At 42.3% G+C, this 22,497-nt stretch overlaps 1 protein-coding gene across 1 annotated transcript in view; it reads right to left on the bottom strand.

Moving 5' to 3' along the window:
* Window positions 1-22,497, bottom strand: part of B4GALT1 (beta-1,4-galactosyltransferase 1) — an 89,763-nt gene that overhangs the window by 12,194 nt on the left and 55,072 nt on the right. The window contains exons 2-4 of the mRNA XM_077272595.1: window positions 18,474-18,709; window positions 4,638-4,825; window positions 2,389-2,511 (exon numbers count right to left, since the gene is read on the bottom strand). Of these exons, the coding sequence (XP_077128710.1) occupies window positions 2,389-2,511; window positions 4,638-4,825; window positions 18,474-18,709 (547 nt within the window). The remainder of the gene's footprint in view (window positions 1-2,388; window positions 2,512-4,637; window positions 4,826-18,473; window positions 18,710-22,497) is intronic.

A 22,497-nucleotide genomic window follows, 5' to 3' on the forward strand; every position in this document is an offset into this window, starting at 1 on the left:
TCTACAATCTGGTTTCTGCTCTTTACACTACAGAAACTGCCCTCACTAAAGTCTCCATAACTATTAGCAGCTAAATCCAATGGCCACTATTCCCTGCTGTTTCTCCTGGATCTCTCTGCTGCATTTGACACCGTGGATCACCAGCCCCACCTGCCTATGCTTTGCTCTATCAGGCTCAAGGACACTGTTCTCTCCTGGTTCTCCTCCTACCTTTTCTTCGCTATCTTTTGCCGACTCTTACTCCTCTCCTCACTATCGGAGTTCCTCAGGGCTCAGTGCTAGGCCCCCTCCTCTTTTGGCGGATTCGCGTTGTAGTCCCCTTACACCACAGCAAGACAAGGCATAGCCTCTTTTGGTCACATACATAGGCCATGTTAAACAGGCTGAAATAGCCTTTATGGATAGAGGACAACATTGGCTATCGCATATACCAATATTCCACTTTGCAATCGGTATATCTTTTACTACAGCACGCGGATTACATAAAATTTCCACCTAAGCAATTTGTGTGCCAAGTTTATTCTACAGGTAAAGCACAGTTTGGGAACCTACTTGAGCACCATTCTATACTTGTGCTTATGTTCAACATATTTACCTGGATTTTAAAAACTTCTCCAGAACACCACCTTTTCTCTTGGTTGCCCATTCCTTACAGGATCCAATATAAACACCTTCCTCTCACACAAAGCTCTCCACAGTTCTGCACTACCCTGTTTCTCCTCCCTAATCTCTGTGTAGCACCCTACACGTGCCCTCCGTTCTACAAATAGTACACCGTGGCACAAATGTACAGGTGCGCAAGTAGGGTCCCAAACCAAATAGTATAGATAATAAAACTAGGCACAAGTTGATGACATGCTGAGAAACTTTAATGCAGTCCAATGTATAGTACACATGCTTCACATGTTTTGGTCATATGGCGACCTTCATCAGTGTGCCGACTGCTCGCTGTAAGGCAAATTACATGGTAATCACTAGATGTAACTCAGTGGTGGATCCTATGGTCACAGGATTTTTAAAGGAAGTGCAGTGTGGGTTCCCATGTATTTTGTTTATTTATTAGCGGCAGCAGGCGTCGGGTGCTGGGAGCAGTTGTCCCATCAGCTGACACCAGTGACCAGAGGTAAACTTTATACCTCAGATCACAGCTGTGCGCTCACTCTGTCTTGACAGCGTGGGAACCACAGCTGTCTGGCCGGCAGTGATGATTTTACCGGTGAAAGGGTGTTTGCCGCGATGTCATGCACATGACAGCGTGGCAAACACTGGATGTTCAGGACCCCCATTCAAGTGAATGGGATTCGGGTTTGGGGACTGTTCTGGTACCCAAAACTGAACTTTTTGTAACTGTTCGCCCAAACCCGCTGGACCCGAACATCCAGGTGTCCGCCCATCTCTAGAAATAAGCACTTTTCACCTATTGTGCCCCCCTATTCTGGTATAATGCCTTTGCTCATTCCATTCTTCTCTAGCACATTTTAAAAATAAACAGAAGGATTCTACTCACCTTCCCCTGCTCCCACACTACACGGTGTGCTCTTCTGTAGTCGGCGCAGGAGCTGGCAGCTGACTTAGGAACAAGCAGCGCATGACGTGCCATGCGCCAATGGCAAGCAGACGTCTGCTGCCAATCTCTGATTGGCTGGTGGCATGTATTGTAGCGCAGGGGCCCGGCAGGTCTCTGCGCCGCAATAGATTTCATCTGAATGTGTTTTCTGACACACATCCAGGTGAAATGGGAGTAGGAATGTTCTCCTCTCAAACAGGCCTGGTCCCACCCTCTGCAAAACTGATAAGTTACTCCCCTGGATGCTGGCACACATGCCCACAGAGCTTTGAGCACCCCTTCTGGGACATGTGCCATAGGTTCACCACCACTGGTCTAGACGTTCATATCAAGGGCATTATCCAGGACAAAGGGGCAGCAAACGATAGCTGTTGATCTGGGGATGCTTTGTTTGGCAGCTCTCCCCCCCAACCCCTCGAAAACACAGGAGTGCTCGCTCTACCATGTGCTACTACGCTTTCTACAAGCGGTGCTGCTAGACATCTCTGGTGGCCGGTTCTTGACGAAAAAAAACGATAGGTAGATTTAAGTCACAGACTGTCGCCTGAGTGTTTTTTTTTTTGACGGATTACGTCCAATTTAAATTAATGTGCATGGGAGATTTAACATATTGATGACCGATCTATACGATAGGCCATCAATGCAATGTGCTGCATCAGCGTCTGAATGTAAATAATGTATAGCGCTGGAACAGAACCACACCTTACATGGTTTAGTGGCAGCTTCAGGACAACCTCTAATTTTTAGACAGGACATTTAATGCCTTCAATTAGTTAGCTAAATAAAACAAAGAAAAAAAAATTCACACACAATTAAACTACCTATTGTATATGTCATCATCTTCTCCACCCCATCCCCAGTAATTGTTGGGAAATCCATTGATTTTCTCAAATTGTTCTTTGCTTAAGGCAGATACACCTCCAAAATACTGTTTGTATGGTAACCTGGAAAAAAAAAAAAAGAAAAGAAAAAGGGAAAATATTAACTTTATTACACAACATTTGTTAGCAGCCTCCAGAATATACCTTACAGCGTGAGAAGCCGGAAATTCTGAATCAAATGGAGCCTAAAGCCCTACCCACATAAAACATGTTTTTTCCCCTTCTCTTCTGCATTCCATAGATTTTAGCTTCCTGGCCACATAGCTGAGTGATGTTTTTTCTGTGGCAGGACAAGTTGTCTTTTTTCAGGGACACCATTTTGGAAAACACTTTATTAACATGCCTCTTATCATCTATGAGGCGCATACGTATGGCTGACCTATGGATCTACTAGGCTCCCGGACACAATAACCTACTAGCATCGGGAAACTGACATTTTGATTCAGTTTTCTTTGGACTCCATTATTAGTTTTAAGAAACTCCATGAAAACAGCAACATTGGTGTTACAATTGTCTTCACTGATCCCAGCAGTTACTTTGGTGGCACATCCAAATATCCAGACCCCTTAATGACTAGTGAGGGATATATTTGTTGCTGGGCAATGTCCAATTCTGCTTAGCATCAGAAATACCCATCAGTGGGTTGCTACAGGTACTAAGTACATCAAAGCTGCATTTCCACAGGATGGGATTAAAGGGAATCCGACAGCATGCTTTGCTTTGTAATCCGAGAGCAGCATGATGTAGGGGCTGAGATCCTTATTCCGGTGATCAAGCATTTACTGGGCTGTGTGTTGTTGCTCCAATAAAATCAATGTTTTATCAGCAGGAGATTATCACTATGGGACTAGGCATCTCATGCCCCTTAGTCATCTGTTATGTGCAACCCTGCCCCACCACAGAGTAGAAGTTTTCTGTCAATGTACACAAAGCTGCCAGACAGTGGTGTGAGCGGGTTAAACAGGGCTCACTTAGAATTTGAGCATGACTAGCAGAGAAAACAGTGATACTATCAAAATGACAGAATTCAGACCAGCAAGTGATATTTCTGGAATCAGGCTCTCCGCCCTAGATCATGCTGTTCTCAGAATGCATAGCAAACACTTGCTGACAGATTGCCTTTAAACTTTTAGGCTATGTGCACATGTTCAGGATTTCTTGCAGAAATCGCCTGAGCAAAACCGGACATTTTCTGCAAGAAATCCGCATGCGTTTTTTGCGCGTTTTTAGTGCGGTTTTTTTTTGCGGATTTTTCCGGAGGTTCCCAATGCAATAATTTAGTGGGAAATCCACAAAATTAATGAACATGCTGCGTTTATCGCGATGCGTTTTTTCGCGGAGAAAAACACATCATGTGCACAAAAATTGCGGAATGCATTCTAAGGCTATGTACACACATAGGGAATGGGGTGCAGAATTTTCTGCACAAAATCCGCATCTCCTGGCAGAATCCGCAGCTGCGGATTTGCCGCGGTTTTTATCCGGATTTTGTGCGGATTTGCCGCTGAATTGATGCGGATTTTGTGCGGATCTTCTGCGGTTTTTCCCACTGTGGTTTTCTATAATGGAAGGGTGCAGAAACGCTGCAGATCCGCACAAAAGAAGTGACTTTTAAATCCGCAGCATTTCCGCACAGCTTTTTTTTTTACCCGTTGATTTACATTGCACTGTAAATCACAGTGCGGATCTGCAGTGTTTCTGCGCGGAAAAATCCGCTGCAAATCCGCATCATATGCACATAGTCTAAATAATGGGATGCATAATGTATTCGTTTTTTTCGTGTTTTTATAGCGAAAAATCTGCAACGTGTGCACACAGCCTTAGGGTTGTTTATCTTTGCATATCCCAAAAGAGAACATGTGACCTTTTTTCCCCCCTGCATGATGCCTTTTGCTTATGATTGGTCAATGTCATGCAGGAGCAAAAGTACACGCCCCCAGAAGAGAATCTCTGGTAACGCCCAGTTGGTTTTATAAATAATGAATCTAATCTTTACAAGCTAATATTTCTGCAATAGATACTACGCTTTACTTAGCTCTGCAGCCACCATTCCATTATGTAGCCAGTTTAAACATGCTCAAACTGGTGAAAGACCCTCTTTAAGAGCAGCTCTGGTAAAAGACAACAATGACTCTTCCCTAGATCTTTGTAAAGCACATCTTTAAACTAAATAACAGATGATCCCTTACCCAAAGCCAAATTTATCCATAGATACAGACAAGTGTCTGGGTTGGCTGTAACATTTGTAGATGTTCCGGTCATCCATAGGGATCAGGTCAACATCGCTGAATACAAAGCAGTTATAATCATATTCTTTCAAAGCTTCCATATAGCCAACATTGAGCAATTTAGCACGGTTAAATGTTGTATCTCCATCCTTGAAGAGTGAGGGAAAGAAAAAACAAAAAAAAAGTTATTTAGGTAACATGATTTACGGTGTTTTGTTAAAGTGGACTGCATACATTATTAAATGGATCTCTAGACTTGTTGAAGCTGAAAATCCTTCTATAAAATGCTTATTTTAACAACAGGCATAGAGATTTAGAGCTAGAGATGAACTCAAAGCTAACATTTTAATATCACCAAATAAACATTTTCAGAATGGATTAAACAGCCATTCTGACATGGTTTTTCAAAGTAAGTACACCAGTCTTGCCCAGCGCAATATATATTTAATAATGTATGCCGTCAGTAGTCATTGTCAAAATAAGCTGTTCTACAATTGACTTGATGTTTTTCTATGCCTATGCTCTCATATTTGGATTTTAGGCTTTCAGGTTTACAGCCCATTGCTGTCTAGGAGGAGCACTTGCCAAAACACGAGCAGAGCTTACAAGCTCTTTCCTACTGTTCGCTTTGTAAGAGCTGCATTAATTCCTGAGGCTGTTTGGATTTTCAAAGTAAGTACACCGGCCTGATCAGATAGATTAGATCCATTTAATTTAATGTATGCCTGCTATAGTGCCCATAAGCAGTATTTGATATATTTGGCTTCTTTTTAACCACATGTATACATAAAAGATCTAATAAACTTTTATCATAGCTGGACAAGGCATTTCACGTAGGTGTTTCAGTTCTCATTTGTGCAATTACACATGCCAGAAGCATATGAACCATCTGCCATGTGGTATGGGCAAGATTGAGCAATCACTATCTAGGCTTCAGCAGGGTGTGGACGCCTTATAAAAGAAGACAGTCATTTCCCGACACATCCATTAATTTATTTATTTTTAAGTCACTAAGAGTAAAAGTAAAGAGAAATCCATGAACCTGTGCCATTAGCTCAGTGATTAGAGGATGCAGAGCAAAGCCTGGGATAGTAGTGCACTGGATTACAGCAATTACGTGCTAATTATACATGTACAGGGCGCCAACTATTAGCAGTTCTGCCTAGGCCTCAGGCAGGTAGGATCCTTACTAAGAACAGTCCGGCTGAACACGGCCTTCTGAGCCACCATTGGATATTCATAGCTCCTAGAAAACTGGCACAAATTAGGTATTTTTCAAGAACGGATATGCCTAAACTGGGAGCCTTCTCCTCGAGATCAGTCTCGGCAATGCACACCTGCTTTCTAACCCATGATGAGGTCATAGAACAACAAAGCATTTCCCTATACGCATCCCAAGAGATAAAAGGGCACAAAACCTTTAATTGCAGGTTTCTACAGGAACACATTCCTTGGAGAGCACTTACAAGTCTGTTACAAAGGCTGCTTTTGTTTTGGGCTAATCTTCTCTCTAGCCAGTGATGACTTACATGGCTACAGGTGATGTACAGCTAGAAAAGTGCCACGCAGCCACTTCACACAACTTATGTCAAAGACAAGAAGATTTCCGTTGTTGCATTGGACAATGGCAATAAAACGTCTCATACAGATGGAGAAGAACATAATATTGCAGCTGGGGAAATACGATATGCATGCTCCCCATTATTTGTACACACAGTAATGGAAGGCATTTAAACAACATCCAGATTATATATAATCTTTTTCTCCACTCATGGTTAGTGGTTGGGTGAAGCCATTTATTGTCAATCTACTGTGTTTTCTCTTTTTTAATCATATTGACAACCCAAAACATCCAAATGACCCGGATCAAAAGTTCACATACCCCATTTCTGAATACCGTGTATTGCCCCCTCTAACATCAATGAAAGTTTGAAGTCTTTTGTGGTAGTTGTGGATGAGGCTCTTTATTTTCTCAGATGGTAAAAAGCCTCCAGTTCCTGTAAATTCCTGGGCTGTCTAGCATGAACTGCGCGCTTGAGATCTCCTCAGAGTGGCTCAATGATATTGAGGCCAGAAGACTGAGATGGCCACTCCAGAACCTTCACTTTGTTCTGCTGTAGCCAATGACAGGTCAACTTTACCTTGTGTTTTGGATCATTGTCATGTTGGAACATCAAAGTACGTCCCCCCCACCCGCAAATTTTTCTCCAGTATTTTACAACGTGCTGCATTCATTTTCCCTTCAACTTTGACCAAGTTTCCTGTGCATTTGTAGCTCACACATCCCAAAAGATCAGCGATCCACCTCTGTGCTTTATAGAAGGAATGGTATTCCTTTCAGCATAAGCCTTGTTGGCTTTCTTCTGGCGACTCAACCATACAGCCCATTTTTCTTCAAGTGCCTCCTTATTGTGCATCTTGAAACAGCCACACCTCTAGTTTTCAGAGTCTTGTATTTCAGCTGATGTTATTTGTGGGTTTTTCTTTGCATCCCGAACAATTTTCCTGGCAGTTGTGGATGACATTTTTGTTGGTCTACCTGACCGTGGTTTTGTTTTTACAGAGCCCCTGATTTTCCATTTGTTAATCACAGTTTGAACACTGCAGACTGGCATTATCAATTCCTTGGATATCTTTTTGTATCCCTTTCCTGTTTTATACAGTTCAACTAACTTTTGCTGTAGCAGTTCTTTTGTTTTCCCCCATGCTTTACCCATGACCATACAGAAATGTCAGTGGCTGGATGAAAGATTCAAGAGTCCGTCTGGATCCCAGAAACTCACTCAGCTTTTATGCACACACACTGATTACAAGCAAACAGGTCACAGGTGAGGATGTTACCTTTAGTAGCCATTCAAACCCATTTGTGTCAACTTCTGTGCATGCTATCAGGCCAAAATCACCAGGGTATGTGAAAGTTTGATCAGGGTCATTTGGATGGTTTGGGTTGTCATTATGATTTAAAAAGAGAAAACACAATAGTACGACAATAAATGGCTTCACCCAACCACTAACCATGAGTACATACACACACACAGGTCCAGGGAACATATACCATAGGATCAGCTGGTTTCTTATACACTTAGAAATGACAGGCAGCTTTAATTTCTTTCATCTGTACCATTGTGCTGACGCTCGTCTTGCAGGTGGGTACAGGACAGCGAGAAACCCCCACTTTATAGCTGAGCTCTTCAGTGTCTCCTGGTTGATTATCTACATACAGAAAGAGCAGAAGGGAAAGAGGGAAGAAAGATAGGGAAAATACAGATGAGGAAAGTCAGTGCAGCAAAGGAAAAACAGAACAGCAAAAAGCCTCTCCCATCCGAGTACATGACACGTCAGCAGTGAACGACCCATCATATGAGGAAGCAGCAGAAATAACTGGCTCTTTCAGGCAAATGGAGATTTCTGAATGATTCTGTATAGCAGCCTCACATACAGTGTCCTAACATCTTCTCCATAGCAAGTAGCGGCTGCCCGCACAGAACTACATGCAAAGTGCCGATGCACATATTATGGCACCATAAAGGGTTATGCTCCTCCCAGAAAGTAAAGGCATATGGCCAGGAGGTCATTCCTTTCTGATTTCTAGGATGGAGGGACGAATTTAGCAATGCACCCCATTACAGCAATAGGCCAGTGTGCAGCCATGCAGTGAAATATGAAGCGGATGCAGTGCGGAGAAATGCTGCAGTTCCCTGGACATGCAATAACCCGACAATATTCATTTCTCCATCTTATCGCAATAGAGTTCTAGAAGAATTAAATATTTAAAGCAATATGCCAGCGTTTCTCCGCCAAAGTGGCATCACTGATGTCTGGTAATATACCTAGCAGCCGCCGTCTTCCGCTGTTCCCAGTGCCAGTGCAGTCTTGTGACTGCAGCTCCTGACTGGATGGAAGTCCGACGTAGCAATCACAAGCGCTCAATCTAAGTCTATGACAGCCTGGTTCCGGTTCGCAGATTTATGGCTCACAATGCAAACAATGGAGCGATCTGACAGGTCACAACCAGCACAAGATGACCAGAGCGGCCCCGAGAACAGAAGACGACAGCGACTGGCGAGAATAGGAGTACAAGCAGGGAACTTACATTAGTGATCCCACTCCAGAGGGGAAATTAAGAAACAAACACAATGCAGGAGGAGCGCTATTTTTGTCAGAAGACCACATTAGGGGCGGAGTGTTAAATCACAGCTGATGTCCATCTAAAGCATCTCTGTATAAGGCTACATTCCTACATCTGTCCTAGAGCAGGTTTTATTTCCTCAGACAGCATACTGACACATTGAGTTTCATAGATCCATACACAGTGACGTTTTAAAAATGGGTCCATTCTCCTGTCAGACTCGCAGCATGTCCTACTCATCAGTTTTGTGGATCACATTATTGTCTAAGGATGAAGCTAGGAAGACGGACTTTGTACTTCAGAGCTCCATCTATGTTTAACTGATACATTGCCAAGAGTACTTCTATAAAAAAAAGTTCAGATAGTCTACTTGCTTCAATGAAAGGGATGACAAAAACAAACAAAAAGAGGCAGAAAGTAAAAGGACATCAGAAAAAGACTAGAACAAAACAAAAACATAAGGGTCAGTTCTTGGCTGGTAACACTCCCACAGATATGTGACTTGGCTACACGGCTGTAACGCAGGCCACAGATCACTTTACGTTGCTGCAATATTGTGACAGTGTAAGAAAATGTATCTGTCACCGACTTGCTTGTTCTGGTACTTTGTGGTTTGTCCACCATCCCTCCATTTGTGGCTCCTTTACCTTCTGAATGTAGGGAGTCAATCTATGTGCCCCCATCTGACTGCCAGGGAAAAAAGGAGCAGTGAGGCCACGTTATTGGGTTAGCTAAAGGTCACCTTGACAGCGCTGCAGCCAATCACAGAGCTCAGGAGCCCCTTCCTGTACAGATTGGATGACCTGCTGAGCTCTTGGGTTAGCTGCAGCGTTGCCGATAGAAGGTCAACACTGCAGACAAACAGAGACTGGGCTGCGGTGGAAAAACAGCACTGGACCTGGGGAGGACGAGTAATAATTTGCTTTTTTTTTTTTTTATCAGTTCTACAGCTTAAAGAAAGTTTTCTGAAAGGGGATATAAAAAAAAAGGGATGAAGTGACTGCCTACTAAGAAATCGCTATACACATAAATAACAAAAGGTACTTAGGAATTTTTTTTATTTTTATCAAGGAATGAAAAAGCCATTCAACCACAACAAGGAGATCTTAACATTGGTTGGTCCTTAACCCTTCGGACTCACCACACTATGTGTATAGCCAGCCCTCAAGGAATAGGGACTAGGAGTAGCTCAAAATTAAAAACCTTTCTAGGAAAGATGGGTGGATAAGCTAACCGAGACTTGGAGGCGGGCACACCCTCCAAGATATACACAAAAAACCACCCACACATTTAGTACTAAAATCAATGCACAGATGTACAAACATGCTTTGGCTAATAAAGAAAATAAGCAAAATCAAATGTCCACACAAACCACAAATCAGCATACTACAATTAAAGGGGGTGTCCATTACTTAGACCACTTCTCACTCACTAGGTTTGCCCCTAGTAAAAAAAATAACATCTATATTGGACACTTGCTCTCCTGGGGCTAGCGTGACACTGTTATGTGAAGTGATCCCTGCACACAATTAGCAGCCACTCCACTCTACCCTCCTGTGTTAATTAATCTATATCTACCCAACTTACCCAGAAAAGTTTTAATGACGAGAGATGTCTTGTTGTATGTCTCCCCCAGTTCAGTTGAAGCTTGGCTAGGTACATTAAGAGGTGGGAGGTGAGACATTAGTAATAGGCTGACCCATATGAGGTCACCTTGTTGTCTAAACTTGGTAGATAGCTTTTTCATTTCTTGATCAAACACATTTAACAAAAGTACCTCATGGTTTTTTTTTTACATGTATAGCAACAGTGGAATTCACATATTCCTCAATTGCAGTGTGTGTATGCGTGTTATATAGCGTATTTGTACACCTGCCTATTAATTTAAGACTAAAAAAAAGTGTGAGGGCTTTGTGTTCTTTTGTCTACTGACAATGGCACCTGCAGAATCATAGAATGGTAGAGTTGGAAGGGACCTCCAGGGTCATCTAGTCCAACCCCCTGCTCAATGCAGGATTCACTAAATCATCCCAGACAGATGTCTGTTCAGCATTTGTTTGAAGACTTCCATTGGAGGAGAACTCACCACCTCACGTGGTGGTCTGTTCAACTCATTGATCCCCCTCACTGGCTAAAAGGTTGTTTCTAATATCTAATCTTGATCTTCTCCCTTTCAGTTTCATCCCATTCTCGTGCTTCCTTGTGCAAATGAGAATAATTATGATCTTTCTACACTGACAGCCCATGAGATATTTGTAGACAGCTATTAAGTCTCCTCTTAGCCTTCTTTTCTGCAAGCTAAACATTCCCAAATCCTATAACCATTCCTCGTAGCTACATCCTGGTAGCTCTTCTCTGAACTTGCTCCAGTTTTTCAATGTCTTTTTGAAAATGTGGTGCCCAGAACCGGACACAGAGGCGTGAGATGTATAAGGCATGAGGAATCCATTCTTAAAAGATGTGGTAGAAAAACCAAGTACGGTAATCGTAAGGACTGTTACAAGGGTCAAATTAGGATTGCTGGATGACTGGGTTAGAGGGTCTCCAAAATGGCAAGATTTGTAGTTCTTTACGTCTCAAAGGCTGACTATTCACTATTCATCTAATTTTTTTTACTTTTATTTAAAGTTTTAAAGTTTTTAAGCCTCCTATAAAAAAAAACTCCACAAATCCCAGCACATCTAATATTGAAGTCCTCGGTGTAGTCAGTTTGAAAACAATAAAAATAAAACAGATAAGATGGAACACTTTTCCTTCAAACCAATGTAGGGTAGGTCACCCATATCTTATGCTTCCACCCTTCTTTGGATAGGTAGGAATAAAAAAAAAAAAAAAAAGAAGTGTGCCATATGCAGCGCCAGGCCTCTGCGAAAGACATGGACCCAACTGCAGTCAAGCACCTGGGTGGCCACATAATGCTTTGTAGCAAATCCTACACTGACATCAGAAAAAGCAGACTGTGAAAGGCACCACATAATATTTTAAGAATATGAAAAATTCACAAATCCAGTAAATTTTTGTTCCACCGCGTTATATAATGTATATTGTACAGTAAACAAATTTCAGAAATACACCATTTCAAAAACGTTTTCAGATGAAACAATGTTATCTGTTCATAAGCCTTTGAGCACGGTCAAAAGAGCACAAGTGTAATTATCAGGAATGATAAAGTAAAAAGCAGAGATAGGCTGCAACGCAACGTCATAGTCTTAAAGGAACACTAACCGGTAGAAAGAACAAAAATATCTGAACTTCCTTCAGGTTTAGGTTTCCTTCAGTCCTAATTAATGTGATGTTATTCTTTGAATTTACGGACTGACCTTTATGATAGGTTCAAATGAGCATATTAAAAAAAATTATATTTTTAAATTTATTAGAACTTCATTTTTTTATTGATTTTTCTCACGCAGTCAATATAAAATCCGATTTTTACAGCAGCAGCTATTAAGCCCTTAAAATACGATTTACAGTTTTCCATGTTACAAAATTGCAATTTATCTCATAGAAAAGAGGTGCAATTAGGCTCAAATGAGTGTGTGTGTGTGTGTGTGTGTGTGTGTGTGTGTGTGTGTGTGTGTGTGTGTGTGTGTGTGTGTATATATATATACATACATATATATATATATACATACATACATTAACGGCACCTCCAGAAATCATAACCTTAGTGGGTTCGACATCACACTAACACGGAGAGTAAGCATAATAAAAAATATATCTATCCATCCGTTTTTTTAAATGAATCACAATATGCCTCCACCACAAGAAGACATTGGTGCCGAAACGCGCGTCGGGGTGGGGCAGTCACATCCATTATCGGTAATATCAACATATATGTCACTTTATATACGTATTGATCTATACTCTATTCTCTTTCACTATATTTCTAAGGATTGTCAGATCAACTTCTATTCCATCTACATTTACTAATTGTGATACTTACCATTGCTTGCTTTTTTTTAGATCAAGTATTCATGTCTTTCTAATCCAGAATATTGTGATTCACGTCTAGCACTTGAACTGACGATACAGTCATGTAAATGATAAGATTGTTGACAATTTTTAACTAGTAATCGTATATTGCAAATTTTTGTGGAGCGTGTCAATTTTTTTTTTGTTCCAGAAATGGCACTGGAAGTTGTCTAAACACCCCCTCCCCCTCAAGAAATACTTTACCAAAGACGTTGCCAGGAATTGATTACAGTACCCGTTTTAACGGGACCTTAACAAAACACACACATCTCCTAAGCCAAGTCATGCAATGACAGTCTATGTGCTTCCAGACCCTAGCGCCATGCTTGCTTGTAGAAAACCTGCTGTATATTACAGTAACAGTATTTTGGATGGATCACTTACACGCTGGGTAAAGGGACTAGCACTACACATCTGAAACCTGCACTGTATGAATTTATGCTGAGGATCTTGCAATGCAAAAAGGTGAAACCTGCAGTAAATTCACATCCCCAACAGTGTTATTTGCCTCTACGGAGGGGAAAATGTACCCAAGGAGTACCAACTTTTTTATGTCAGGCAATCAACTGACTGAAGCCCATTGTTCTCCTGCAGGATTTTGCTTCCACTGTGAGGGAACAGATTAAGTCATGTCTAACATCTGGTTTTTAAATCGCTGACAATTAAAAGCATACATTCAAGCTAATTATTTCAACAGTCTGACATAAGAGGGAGTACAACAAGGTAAAGAGTACTGCAGCGTTTATTATTTTCTTCCTGCAACTCTATGGACAAAAAAGTATTTAATCTTGGACAACCCCTTTAAGCGTCTACTGACCTGTCATATTGGGGCAGCACAGAAGTAGTGCAGATTGGACTATATGAGGTCATATTTAATGCGATCTTGGAAGGATATACTATGTATAATTACACACAGCTGCTGGGCAGGCGGCCACTGAAGAAGCCTCCATCACAATTCTACAGTGTCTGGTTTTGTAGGTCATGGGAAGCTGAAGAAAACTATACCTTGATAACTGTAATCGGATGTCTTATTCCACAAAAATCCACATTTTTCGTGATCTGCAGATGAGCTGTTAAGATCTTTGGGCCGCACACATCTGCACGAGAATCGACCTCCAGAGCTTATTTTCAATAAAAGGGGGCATTACCAGTGTGCCGCCTGTAATGACTGACAGTCTGCTCTCCTGATCTATAGGTCGCACACTGGTAATGCCCCATTTCCCTTATAATAATCTTTGGAGGCAGATTCTCAGGGAGATCTATGTCCGGCCCATAGATCTTAACAGCTTATTTACAAATTAACAAAACTGGATTTCTCGGGCATAAGACATCACATCACAGATATCATTTTATTGAACTTTTTTTCCCTATATGACCATATAGACTGCTTAGGGGGATTCTGATAGATTCCCTCTGAAGTGAATATGGTCCTGTCACCTATAAAATGCCGGCTATCTAAACGTTCCGGATCTCCTATTAGCGTTGCAATGCAGCCCCATGAAGCAGACATTTGGCAGTGTGAGGTGTCAAGCACCCAGGTAAATAAAGATGGCTAATTAACGGATGATTACTGGACATGCGAACATAGCCCAAGATGAAAGGGCGGCCTTAGCGCCACTCCAACTAGTTGGGACACTAATTTTATTAATTGGCTGCTGCAACTATATTTCGTCTAGAAAAAGAGAGTAACTGACAAAGGTACATTATCAATTTATCATGGCTGGGTTATTCATCACAATGGAAATATGGAGGCTTTAAAATGATCAAAGACTACCAGCTATTCTGTCAAAGCGGAAACGTTTCCTCTTGGTTTGCGGGGATAGATATCTAGACAAATCCCTGTAAATATACACACAGATCCAGTCCCTGTAGGTCAATTAACACCGAACATTTCATCACCGTGACATACAAGTGTTGTGCAATGTCCTCGGAGTTACATGTCCCTCATTAGTAAACGTGGAGATACCCACAGGGGCATTTTTTGCACAGTCATCATGTTGTGCTTCTAGGTGCAGAAACATACAAATATTCGAGGTCATTCCAGGAATCATTTGAGGCACCTGTACACAAGGCTATATCTTTTCCACAGGGTAAAACATGGTTACAGGTAATAGGCAAGAGATCTTCTGTATTAGGCCGGGGTCACACTTTCGAGTTCACTGTAAGAAACTCGCACAAGTCACTCGCATCAATACCCGGCACTCGGGACCAGAGTGTGAGACTGCATGTATTTGTATGCAGCCACACGCTCTGGTCCAGAGTGCCGGCAGCAGTGCAGGGTAGGGTTGAGCGAAACAGATCGGTGGTTTTCATAAGTCGCCGACTTTTGGCAAAGTCGGCGTCTCATGAAACCCGACCCGATCCCTGTGTGGGGTCGGCCATGCGGAACGCGATCTTGTCGCCAAAGTCGCGTTTCGTATGACGCGTTTAGCGCCATTTTTTCAGCCGATGAAGGAGCGTGGGCAGAGTGATGACATAGGTGAGAGAGAGAGAGAGAGAGAGAGAAAAAAAAACAAAAACAAAAAACAAAAAAAACCCACCATTGACGTGCATAGGGTTTCGTGTTCCGGCCGATCCCCGACTTTTCACAGTAATCGGCCGATTTCGCCCGACTCGACTTTTCAAATAGTCGGGTTTCGCGAAACATGACTCGACCCTAAAAAAGTCAAAGTCGCTCAACCCTAGTGCTGGGACTTGATACGAGTTTCTAGCATTGAACTCGCAAGTGTGACCCCGGCCTAATGTGTAACATCACGACACACTCCAACGCAGAGGGAAAGTATATTTTTTATTATATCTATCCATCTGTCTATATCTCAATGAATGACAATCTTCCTCCACGAGAAGTAGACGGAGGGGAAACGCGCGTCGGGGTGGGGCAGTCACCTCCATTATCAGTAATATCAACATATGTCCCTTTATATACGTATTGCTCTATACTCTATGCTTTGTTTCACTATGTTACTAAGGATCGTCAGATCTACTTCCATTTTGTCCACATTTACTTATTGTGTTACTTACATTGCTTGCTTTTTTTTTTGATCATGTAATCATGTCTTTGTAGTACTGCATATTGTGATTCACGACCAGCACTTGAACCGAACAAAGTCGTGTGAATTACAAAATTGTGGATCATTTGTAACTAGTAATCGTATATTGTACATTTTTAATGGAGCATGTCAGAATTTTGTGTGTGTGCAGGAACAGCACTGAAAGGCTAAACAAAGAAAAAAAACACGAAAAAACAAAACAAAAACAACTCCCCACAAGTAATACTTTACCAAAGACGTTCCACATTAATATCTTTTGTATTAATGCAGAACTCTACTGTGCTAAAAGTTTTCTGTGGAGAAGAAAAGAGACTGTTTAGCTTCCAAGCTGTATTTCTACACGGTAAGGGCAGGTGCAGATGGCCGAATATTCTCTCATCCGAGAGAGATCGGGCTGGTTATACAAATTACACTCTGATCATAGTGTGTGCTGATTCACCCAGATGAGGAGAAGATGGCGAATATATTTCTCTTTGTTCCTTTGTGCACGTGTGCGGAAATTGGACTGCACTCAGATGTTATCCGAGTGCAGTCCTATATTTTCAACCCATTCATTGATTTGCATGGCCGAGTGCAATTCGAATATAAAAATAATTGAACATGTGCACATCCCCATAGTATAATATTGGTCTGGGTGCAATCTGATGTTTTGTCGGATCGCACTTGGACTGAAAATAAGCTTGTCTGCACCTGCCGCAAGTCTCAGACATGAGTATTTTTTTTCTCACCTTACACTACTTTATATAGCAAGTATTGATATAAACAATACATTATACAAAGAGGAGGTATTATTTCCACATTTACTTGTTCCAGCACATGTTCGAGCCACCTGGAGCAGACAGCAATTTATGTAATGAGGCCAATGATATGTTACGCCTGTCCAAGAGCAACTCACAATGAGTAGGCGAGAAGTTGCTTCATACAAGCACCAGCAACTTTCCCGGCTATATGATATGTTATGTCTAGCCGCTGGGCCACCGATGGCACACTGAGGGCGTTGTAAATTAGCCAAGTCTTAGATACCTGAATGTGTCTTTAATGAATTTCTTCAGTGTCTATGTGTTAGGAGTCAGCAACATGAAATAGAGACAGGCAAACACTAGGAGGAAGAGCCAAAATAAAGTAAAGTATTGCAGAGCTCCATCTTTATAGAAGGTGTTGTCCCTCTTGGGAGAAAAACAAACAAAAAACAAAGAAAACTGGCTGGTCTTGTCTGATTAGAACATTTTGATTATCCCTTCCTTGGGTGGTTCACAATATATCCCATTTCCGTCTTAATGCTGTATATATTATATACACTGTGGCCATGATTCATCAAGACCGATGATGTTCATGCCGGTCTAGATGAGGAGACGTGCTGGAGTCAGACTGGCCTGATTCATTAAGAGGTGCATGTTTCTTAACACGCCACGTGACATGCACCTCCAGGTGCACCCCTTCCAAACATGACTCCAGCCGGGGACTGGAGTAAGGGTCTGTGGTGTAGTGAATGTCATGTCCAGAACCTGACGAGCAGGGCTTGCTATGATTTCAGTCTGCTCCAGCTCAGACTACTTCATCAGTGGGTCAGTGTAATATATAAAAGGCACTCCACACCACCAGGCTTTTTTCTTCTGGCGGGTATGTGGGGTCAGGATGTTACTAGGTGCATTTGACGAATATAGAGGGGGGGAAAGCAATCTGGACAAAAATGACAATGCCAATAAACTTAATGGAACTCATCCATAAAACTGTGTTGTCAAAAAGGAACTAGAACTATTTTTACTTATAGTCATGCACTGTAGCAGGAAGCATCAAAAATGACATTAAGCCATTTTATGTCAGTAACTTACAATTAAAAGGTCTTACAACACTGGGGCCACCGACTGGCTGCAGCGGTCACATGTCAGATCATAGCTGGCAGCCTGTAAACGGAATTCTAGTTCCTTCTTCCCACCCAACGGGCAGCTCTACTACCAATACTTGAGATTATATATATATATATATATATATATATATATATATATATATAATTATATAGCAAAACCAAATCACGTAATAATTTGTCAAAAAAGTCATCCAAATAGATACCCCGACCGAGATGTCCGCCCTATTACGTCACATGTTTGGGTACTTTTCTATGGTGGTGGGGCGGAGGAGGGAGAGAGATCTAGATGCAACTAATTTGCATGCATTTTGCCTTTGTTTTCTTTCGTACTGATGAAAGATTATTTGTTTTCCTCAGCGTTTTGCTTCTCTTAACTGGCTTTCACCTACTGTTCCAGAATGTCTGACCTTGCATAAATACTTTTTGCCTTTTTGCCTAGTTTTCTGCAGCCCAATTCTTCGCCAATTACCCATCGTTCTAATGTATCAACTGTCTATAGTGATGTTTTCCAACCGCACAGTCATGGGGGAACTTTTTAATCGGATTTCTGCTGTTATATTACCCCTCGCTTTAAATGGGGAACTAGAATCCTAAGTGTATATTTATCCTTGCACCATGCTGAAAGCGAATAATGCAAAAAAGGAAGGGGGGCTGTCCGGAAACTGCAGCTTGGCCAGCGTTTCTTGATATCTGAATAGTGGTTTCAGTATGAAAAAGAAAATGACTTCTCTTAACCGCCTGCCTGAAGCAATGAAGATTCAGAACATAAAAAGACTAACCTGATTTATGACAAAGACACCATAGTCAAGTTGTTGCCGCTGCAATATGGGGTGGAGGTAATGCAGCCAGTACTTGAGATGTTCCTCACGCTTTCGAAATGGTATAATTATGGCCACTTTCTGCAGGGCCTCGCAGTCCTTTGGCTTGTACCGACCACCTGTCATTACATTTGGGTTGGTCTTCCGTACTTGCTCCAGATCCACCGGTACTGAAAACTCTATCCTTAGAGGGCCCACTGGAAAACAAAAGTGGTCAACTATGAATACAAGAAATAGCTTTCTGAAAGATAAAAGGTTAACGTGTACCCATTAAAGAAGCACTCCTCCTCCCATCAAAGATCTTAATATATTGCAGTCATCATATTATATAACACTGTGCACTTACAATTGCTCATTTTGCCTTTCTACCCAGCCAATTCTTCTCTTTTCCATTAAGGCTAAGAAATCACATGATTAACAGACTAGCTGAATCCTTCTAAGGCCTGTCCCACACGTCCAGATAATTCCGGTACCGGAAAAATCGGTACCGGAGTTACCCGTGTCCGTGTGCTCACGTGGCACATCAGTGTGGCACACGTGCGGCAGCCGTGTGCCGACTGGGTACCACACGGACCGTGCAGGAGACAGCGCTAGAGATAAGCGCTGTCCCCTGCATCTGGTGCTTTAGCCGGAATTCATTCCTTCTTCCCAGCAGCGTTTGCTGGAGAGAAGGAATGAAAAATCATTGTTTTTTTTATTCCTCTCAGCGTCGCATATTCTTCCTGTATGAGCGGTCACGTGGTGCCGCTCATTACAGTGATGAATATGCGGCTCCACCCCTATGGGGAGAGGAAGCATCGAGGGAGCCGGGTGAGTATTTTATTTCCAGCGGGCGGACGCACAGGGGGTGGTGACAAGGATCTTTATTTTAAACACAAAAAAAAAAAAAAAAGATTTTTCATTCCTTCTCTCCAGCGAACGCTGCTGGACAGAAGAAATGAATGGCGGCTTCAGCACCACAAGCTGGCGGGACAGCGCTTACTGTAGCGCTGTCTCCTGCACGGCACACGGACAGCATCCATGTGCGGTACGTGTTTTACACGGACCCATTGACTTTAATGGGTCCGTGTGATCCGTGCGCTCCCACGAACACTGACATGTCTCCGTGTTTTTCAAACGGACACACGGTCCGTGAAAACACGCTGACATAAGGTACCTTCACACTAAACGACTTTGCAACGATAACGATAGCGATCCGTGACGTTGCAGCGTCCTGGATAGCGATATCGTTGTGTTTGACACGCAGCAGCGATCTGGATCCTGCTGTGATATCGCTGGTCGTTGCTGAAAGTCCAGAACTTTATTTGGTCGTCAGATCGGCGTGTATCGTCGTGTTTGACAGCAAAAGCAACGATGCCAGCGATGTTTTACAATGGTAACCAGGGTAAATATCGGGTTACTAAGCGCAGGGCCGCGCTTAGTAACCCGATATTTACCCTGGTTACCATTGTAAAAGTAAAAAAAAAAACACTACATACTCGCCTTCTGATGTCTGTCACGTTCCCCGGCGTCCGCGCTGCTGCTCAGAGCTTCCTGCACTGAATGTGTCAGTGCCGGCCGGAAAGCAGAGCACAGCGGTGACGTCACCGCTCTGCTGTTAGGGCCGGCGCTTACACAGTGCAGGGAAGCGGATGCCGGGGGACGCGAATGTAAGTATGTAGTGTTTGTTTTTTTACATTTACACTGGTAACCAGGGTAAACATGGGTTACTAAGCGCGGCCCTGCGCTTGGCAACCCGATGTTTACCCTGGTTACCCGGGGACCTCGGCATCGTTGGTCGCTGGAGAGCTGTCTGTGTGACAGCTCCCCAGCGACCACACAGCGACGCTGCAGCGATCGGCATCGTTGTCGATATCGCTGCAGCGTCGCTTAGTGTGAAGGTACCTATACATTTGCATCCTATTCCTGTAAATATTTGCATCACATATCACATTTTGTACTGTATTGCCTGTATTTATCTTCTTTGCCCATTGTGGTTCTGTTTTTAAAATGTCATTTTTAATTATGTTGTTGATTTAATTAAAAAAAAATATCTAATCTCACTTAAGTGCGTTTGAGCTCAATTCTTTACAGGTTTATATAACTTAAGGTTAGATCGTGCAAGGGCGCAGGTATACTATAAAGACACAGTATTGCCTATACTTTACCGTATTTTTTGGACTATAAGACGCACCTAGGTTTTAGAAGACAAAAATATTGAAACAAAAATGTGGTAAAACATTTAAGAAGATGTCTGGTGACACCGTTATGGGGAGATCTGATGCTGAAGGGACGCAGGTTGCGCTCTTGTATGGGGACAGCAGCTTTGCACAACCTGTGAGTCTCTGAAGTTGTTGCCAAGCTACAGCTACCATCATCCCAATCTGTACAAGCATGATAGGTGTTGTACAAGCATGATAGGACCACGTTGATAGGTGGCTGCAGTGGAGTCTAAAAAAGGAGGCTCACACACATTGTGATGACAGAACTCAGCTAGTTTTTTTACATTTTGCGCTAGCGCACACACTCATGTCCCTGCAGTCTACAACAAAATGGCTGACATTAACCTCCGTCTGTTTCCAGCAAAATAGCACTAGTGGCTGCGCAAAGGCAGATTGAGTTCTCGGCTTAATTACGCCATTTTGCTGGAGACTGCTGTTGGTTTCCCCAAATCCCCCCTCCCCCGTTTTCCTCCCAAATTTGGGGTGGGGTGGGCATCTCAGTCTGAGAAATACGGCATCTCTAACAAAACCAGATATATTTTTTCCAATCTGTTTATTTTCTGACAGTAGATTTTTTAGTTTATGTGATTACAGACACAGCCATTTTGCTCATTATTTTATTTAACAGCCATCAGCTTGATCTTGAGGCATGGCGAAACGATGAACAAATGCTCTTGTAGGAAGATCGACCTTGTACAAGGCTAGAGAGGTCCTCCAGGGTCTTCTCTGCCCTTATCTTGATGGTACCAAGCCATCGGGTTGCTTGTCGTCCCCTTCGCCCCGGTTCTATTTTTCTGACCCTGATATTCTTCTTTAGGGATTGTCCCTGTCATATGAGGTGTCCAGAGTAGGCAAGTCGTAGCTTCCAGTAACATGTCTGGCTTGATTTGTGTGTTCTTTCCATCCATGGTGTTGAGAACATCCTTCTCCAGCACCACATTACGAAGGTGTTGATTCTTCTTTTTCTCCATTTTGCTGAATCCTCTCTTATTAGCACTTCCATATATGTGTTTTACAGCAGCCACATTGACCATAGCCGGCAGTAGTCAGGATCTGGCACTTTAAGACTTTCCTAGGCATACTGGGATGTGGGCAAAGTTCACTGTACTGGGAGGGATGAGCTGTGCCCATCACCTATCATTACTGGTGTGCAAATACTGATTGTAAGGACAATGAAAGACTGCTGAAAAGGGATCTGTACAGAAGAGGAATCCGTGAAATCTGCAGCAGAACACACTACAGCTCAGGCCTCATACAGACCATTTTTGCCATACCTATTCCATTGGCTTTTTGACAACCATGTTTTTCTTGTTTTTCACAGAAAATATCTGCGGTTAATCCTACTGACATATTAAAAATGCTCATTCACGTCAATGATCAAAGCCCACTGCACATGAAAGCCATTTATGTTGCATCCTAGTGTGGTTTGTTCTTCACTAAATGGGTAGGAGAAACCATTTTTTTTTTTTTGTATAGTAAAAAAAAAAAAAAAATGTGCATAGTAAAAAAAAAAAAAATATATGCTCTACTTTGCTGGTATAAACACGGCCCCAAATGACTCAAAAAAGGTGAAAAACTCTTGTGTAAAAAACAATAAAATAAAATCTAGGCACCTAAATTAGGCCATATTCAAAGGGTTTTTTTTTTTTTTTTTAACTGCTGATCATATTTTAGCCCCATCCACATAACTGGTGACTAAGTAAAAAAGTGCACTGGTGTTCTCAGTAGGATTTCTACAAGACAACATGCAGGAAATCCTGCTGGACACCCAGAGCTGCTCATAT

This window comes from Ranitomeya variabilis, chromosome 1, assembly GCF_051348905.1.
Source record: "Ranitomeya variabilis isolate aRanVar5 chromosome 1, aRanVar5.hap1, whole genome shotgun sequence".
NCBI lineage: Eukaryota > Metazoa > Chordata > Amphibia > Anura > Dendrobatidae > Ranitomeya > Ranitomeya variabilis.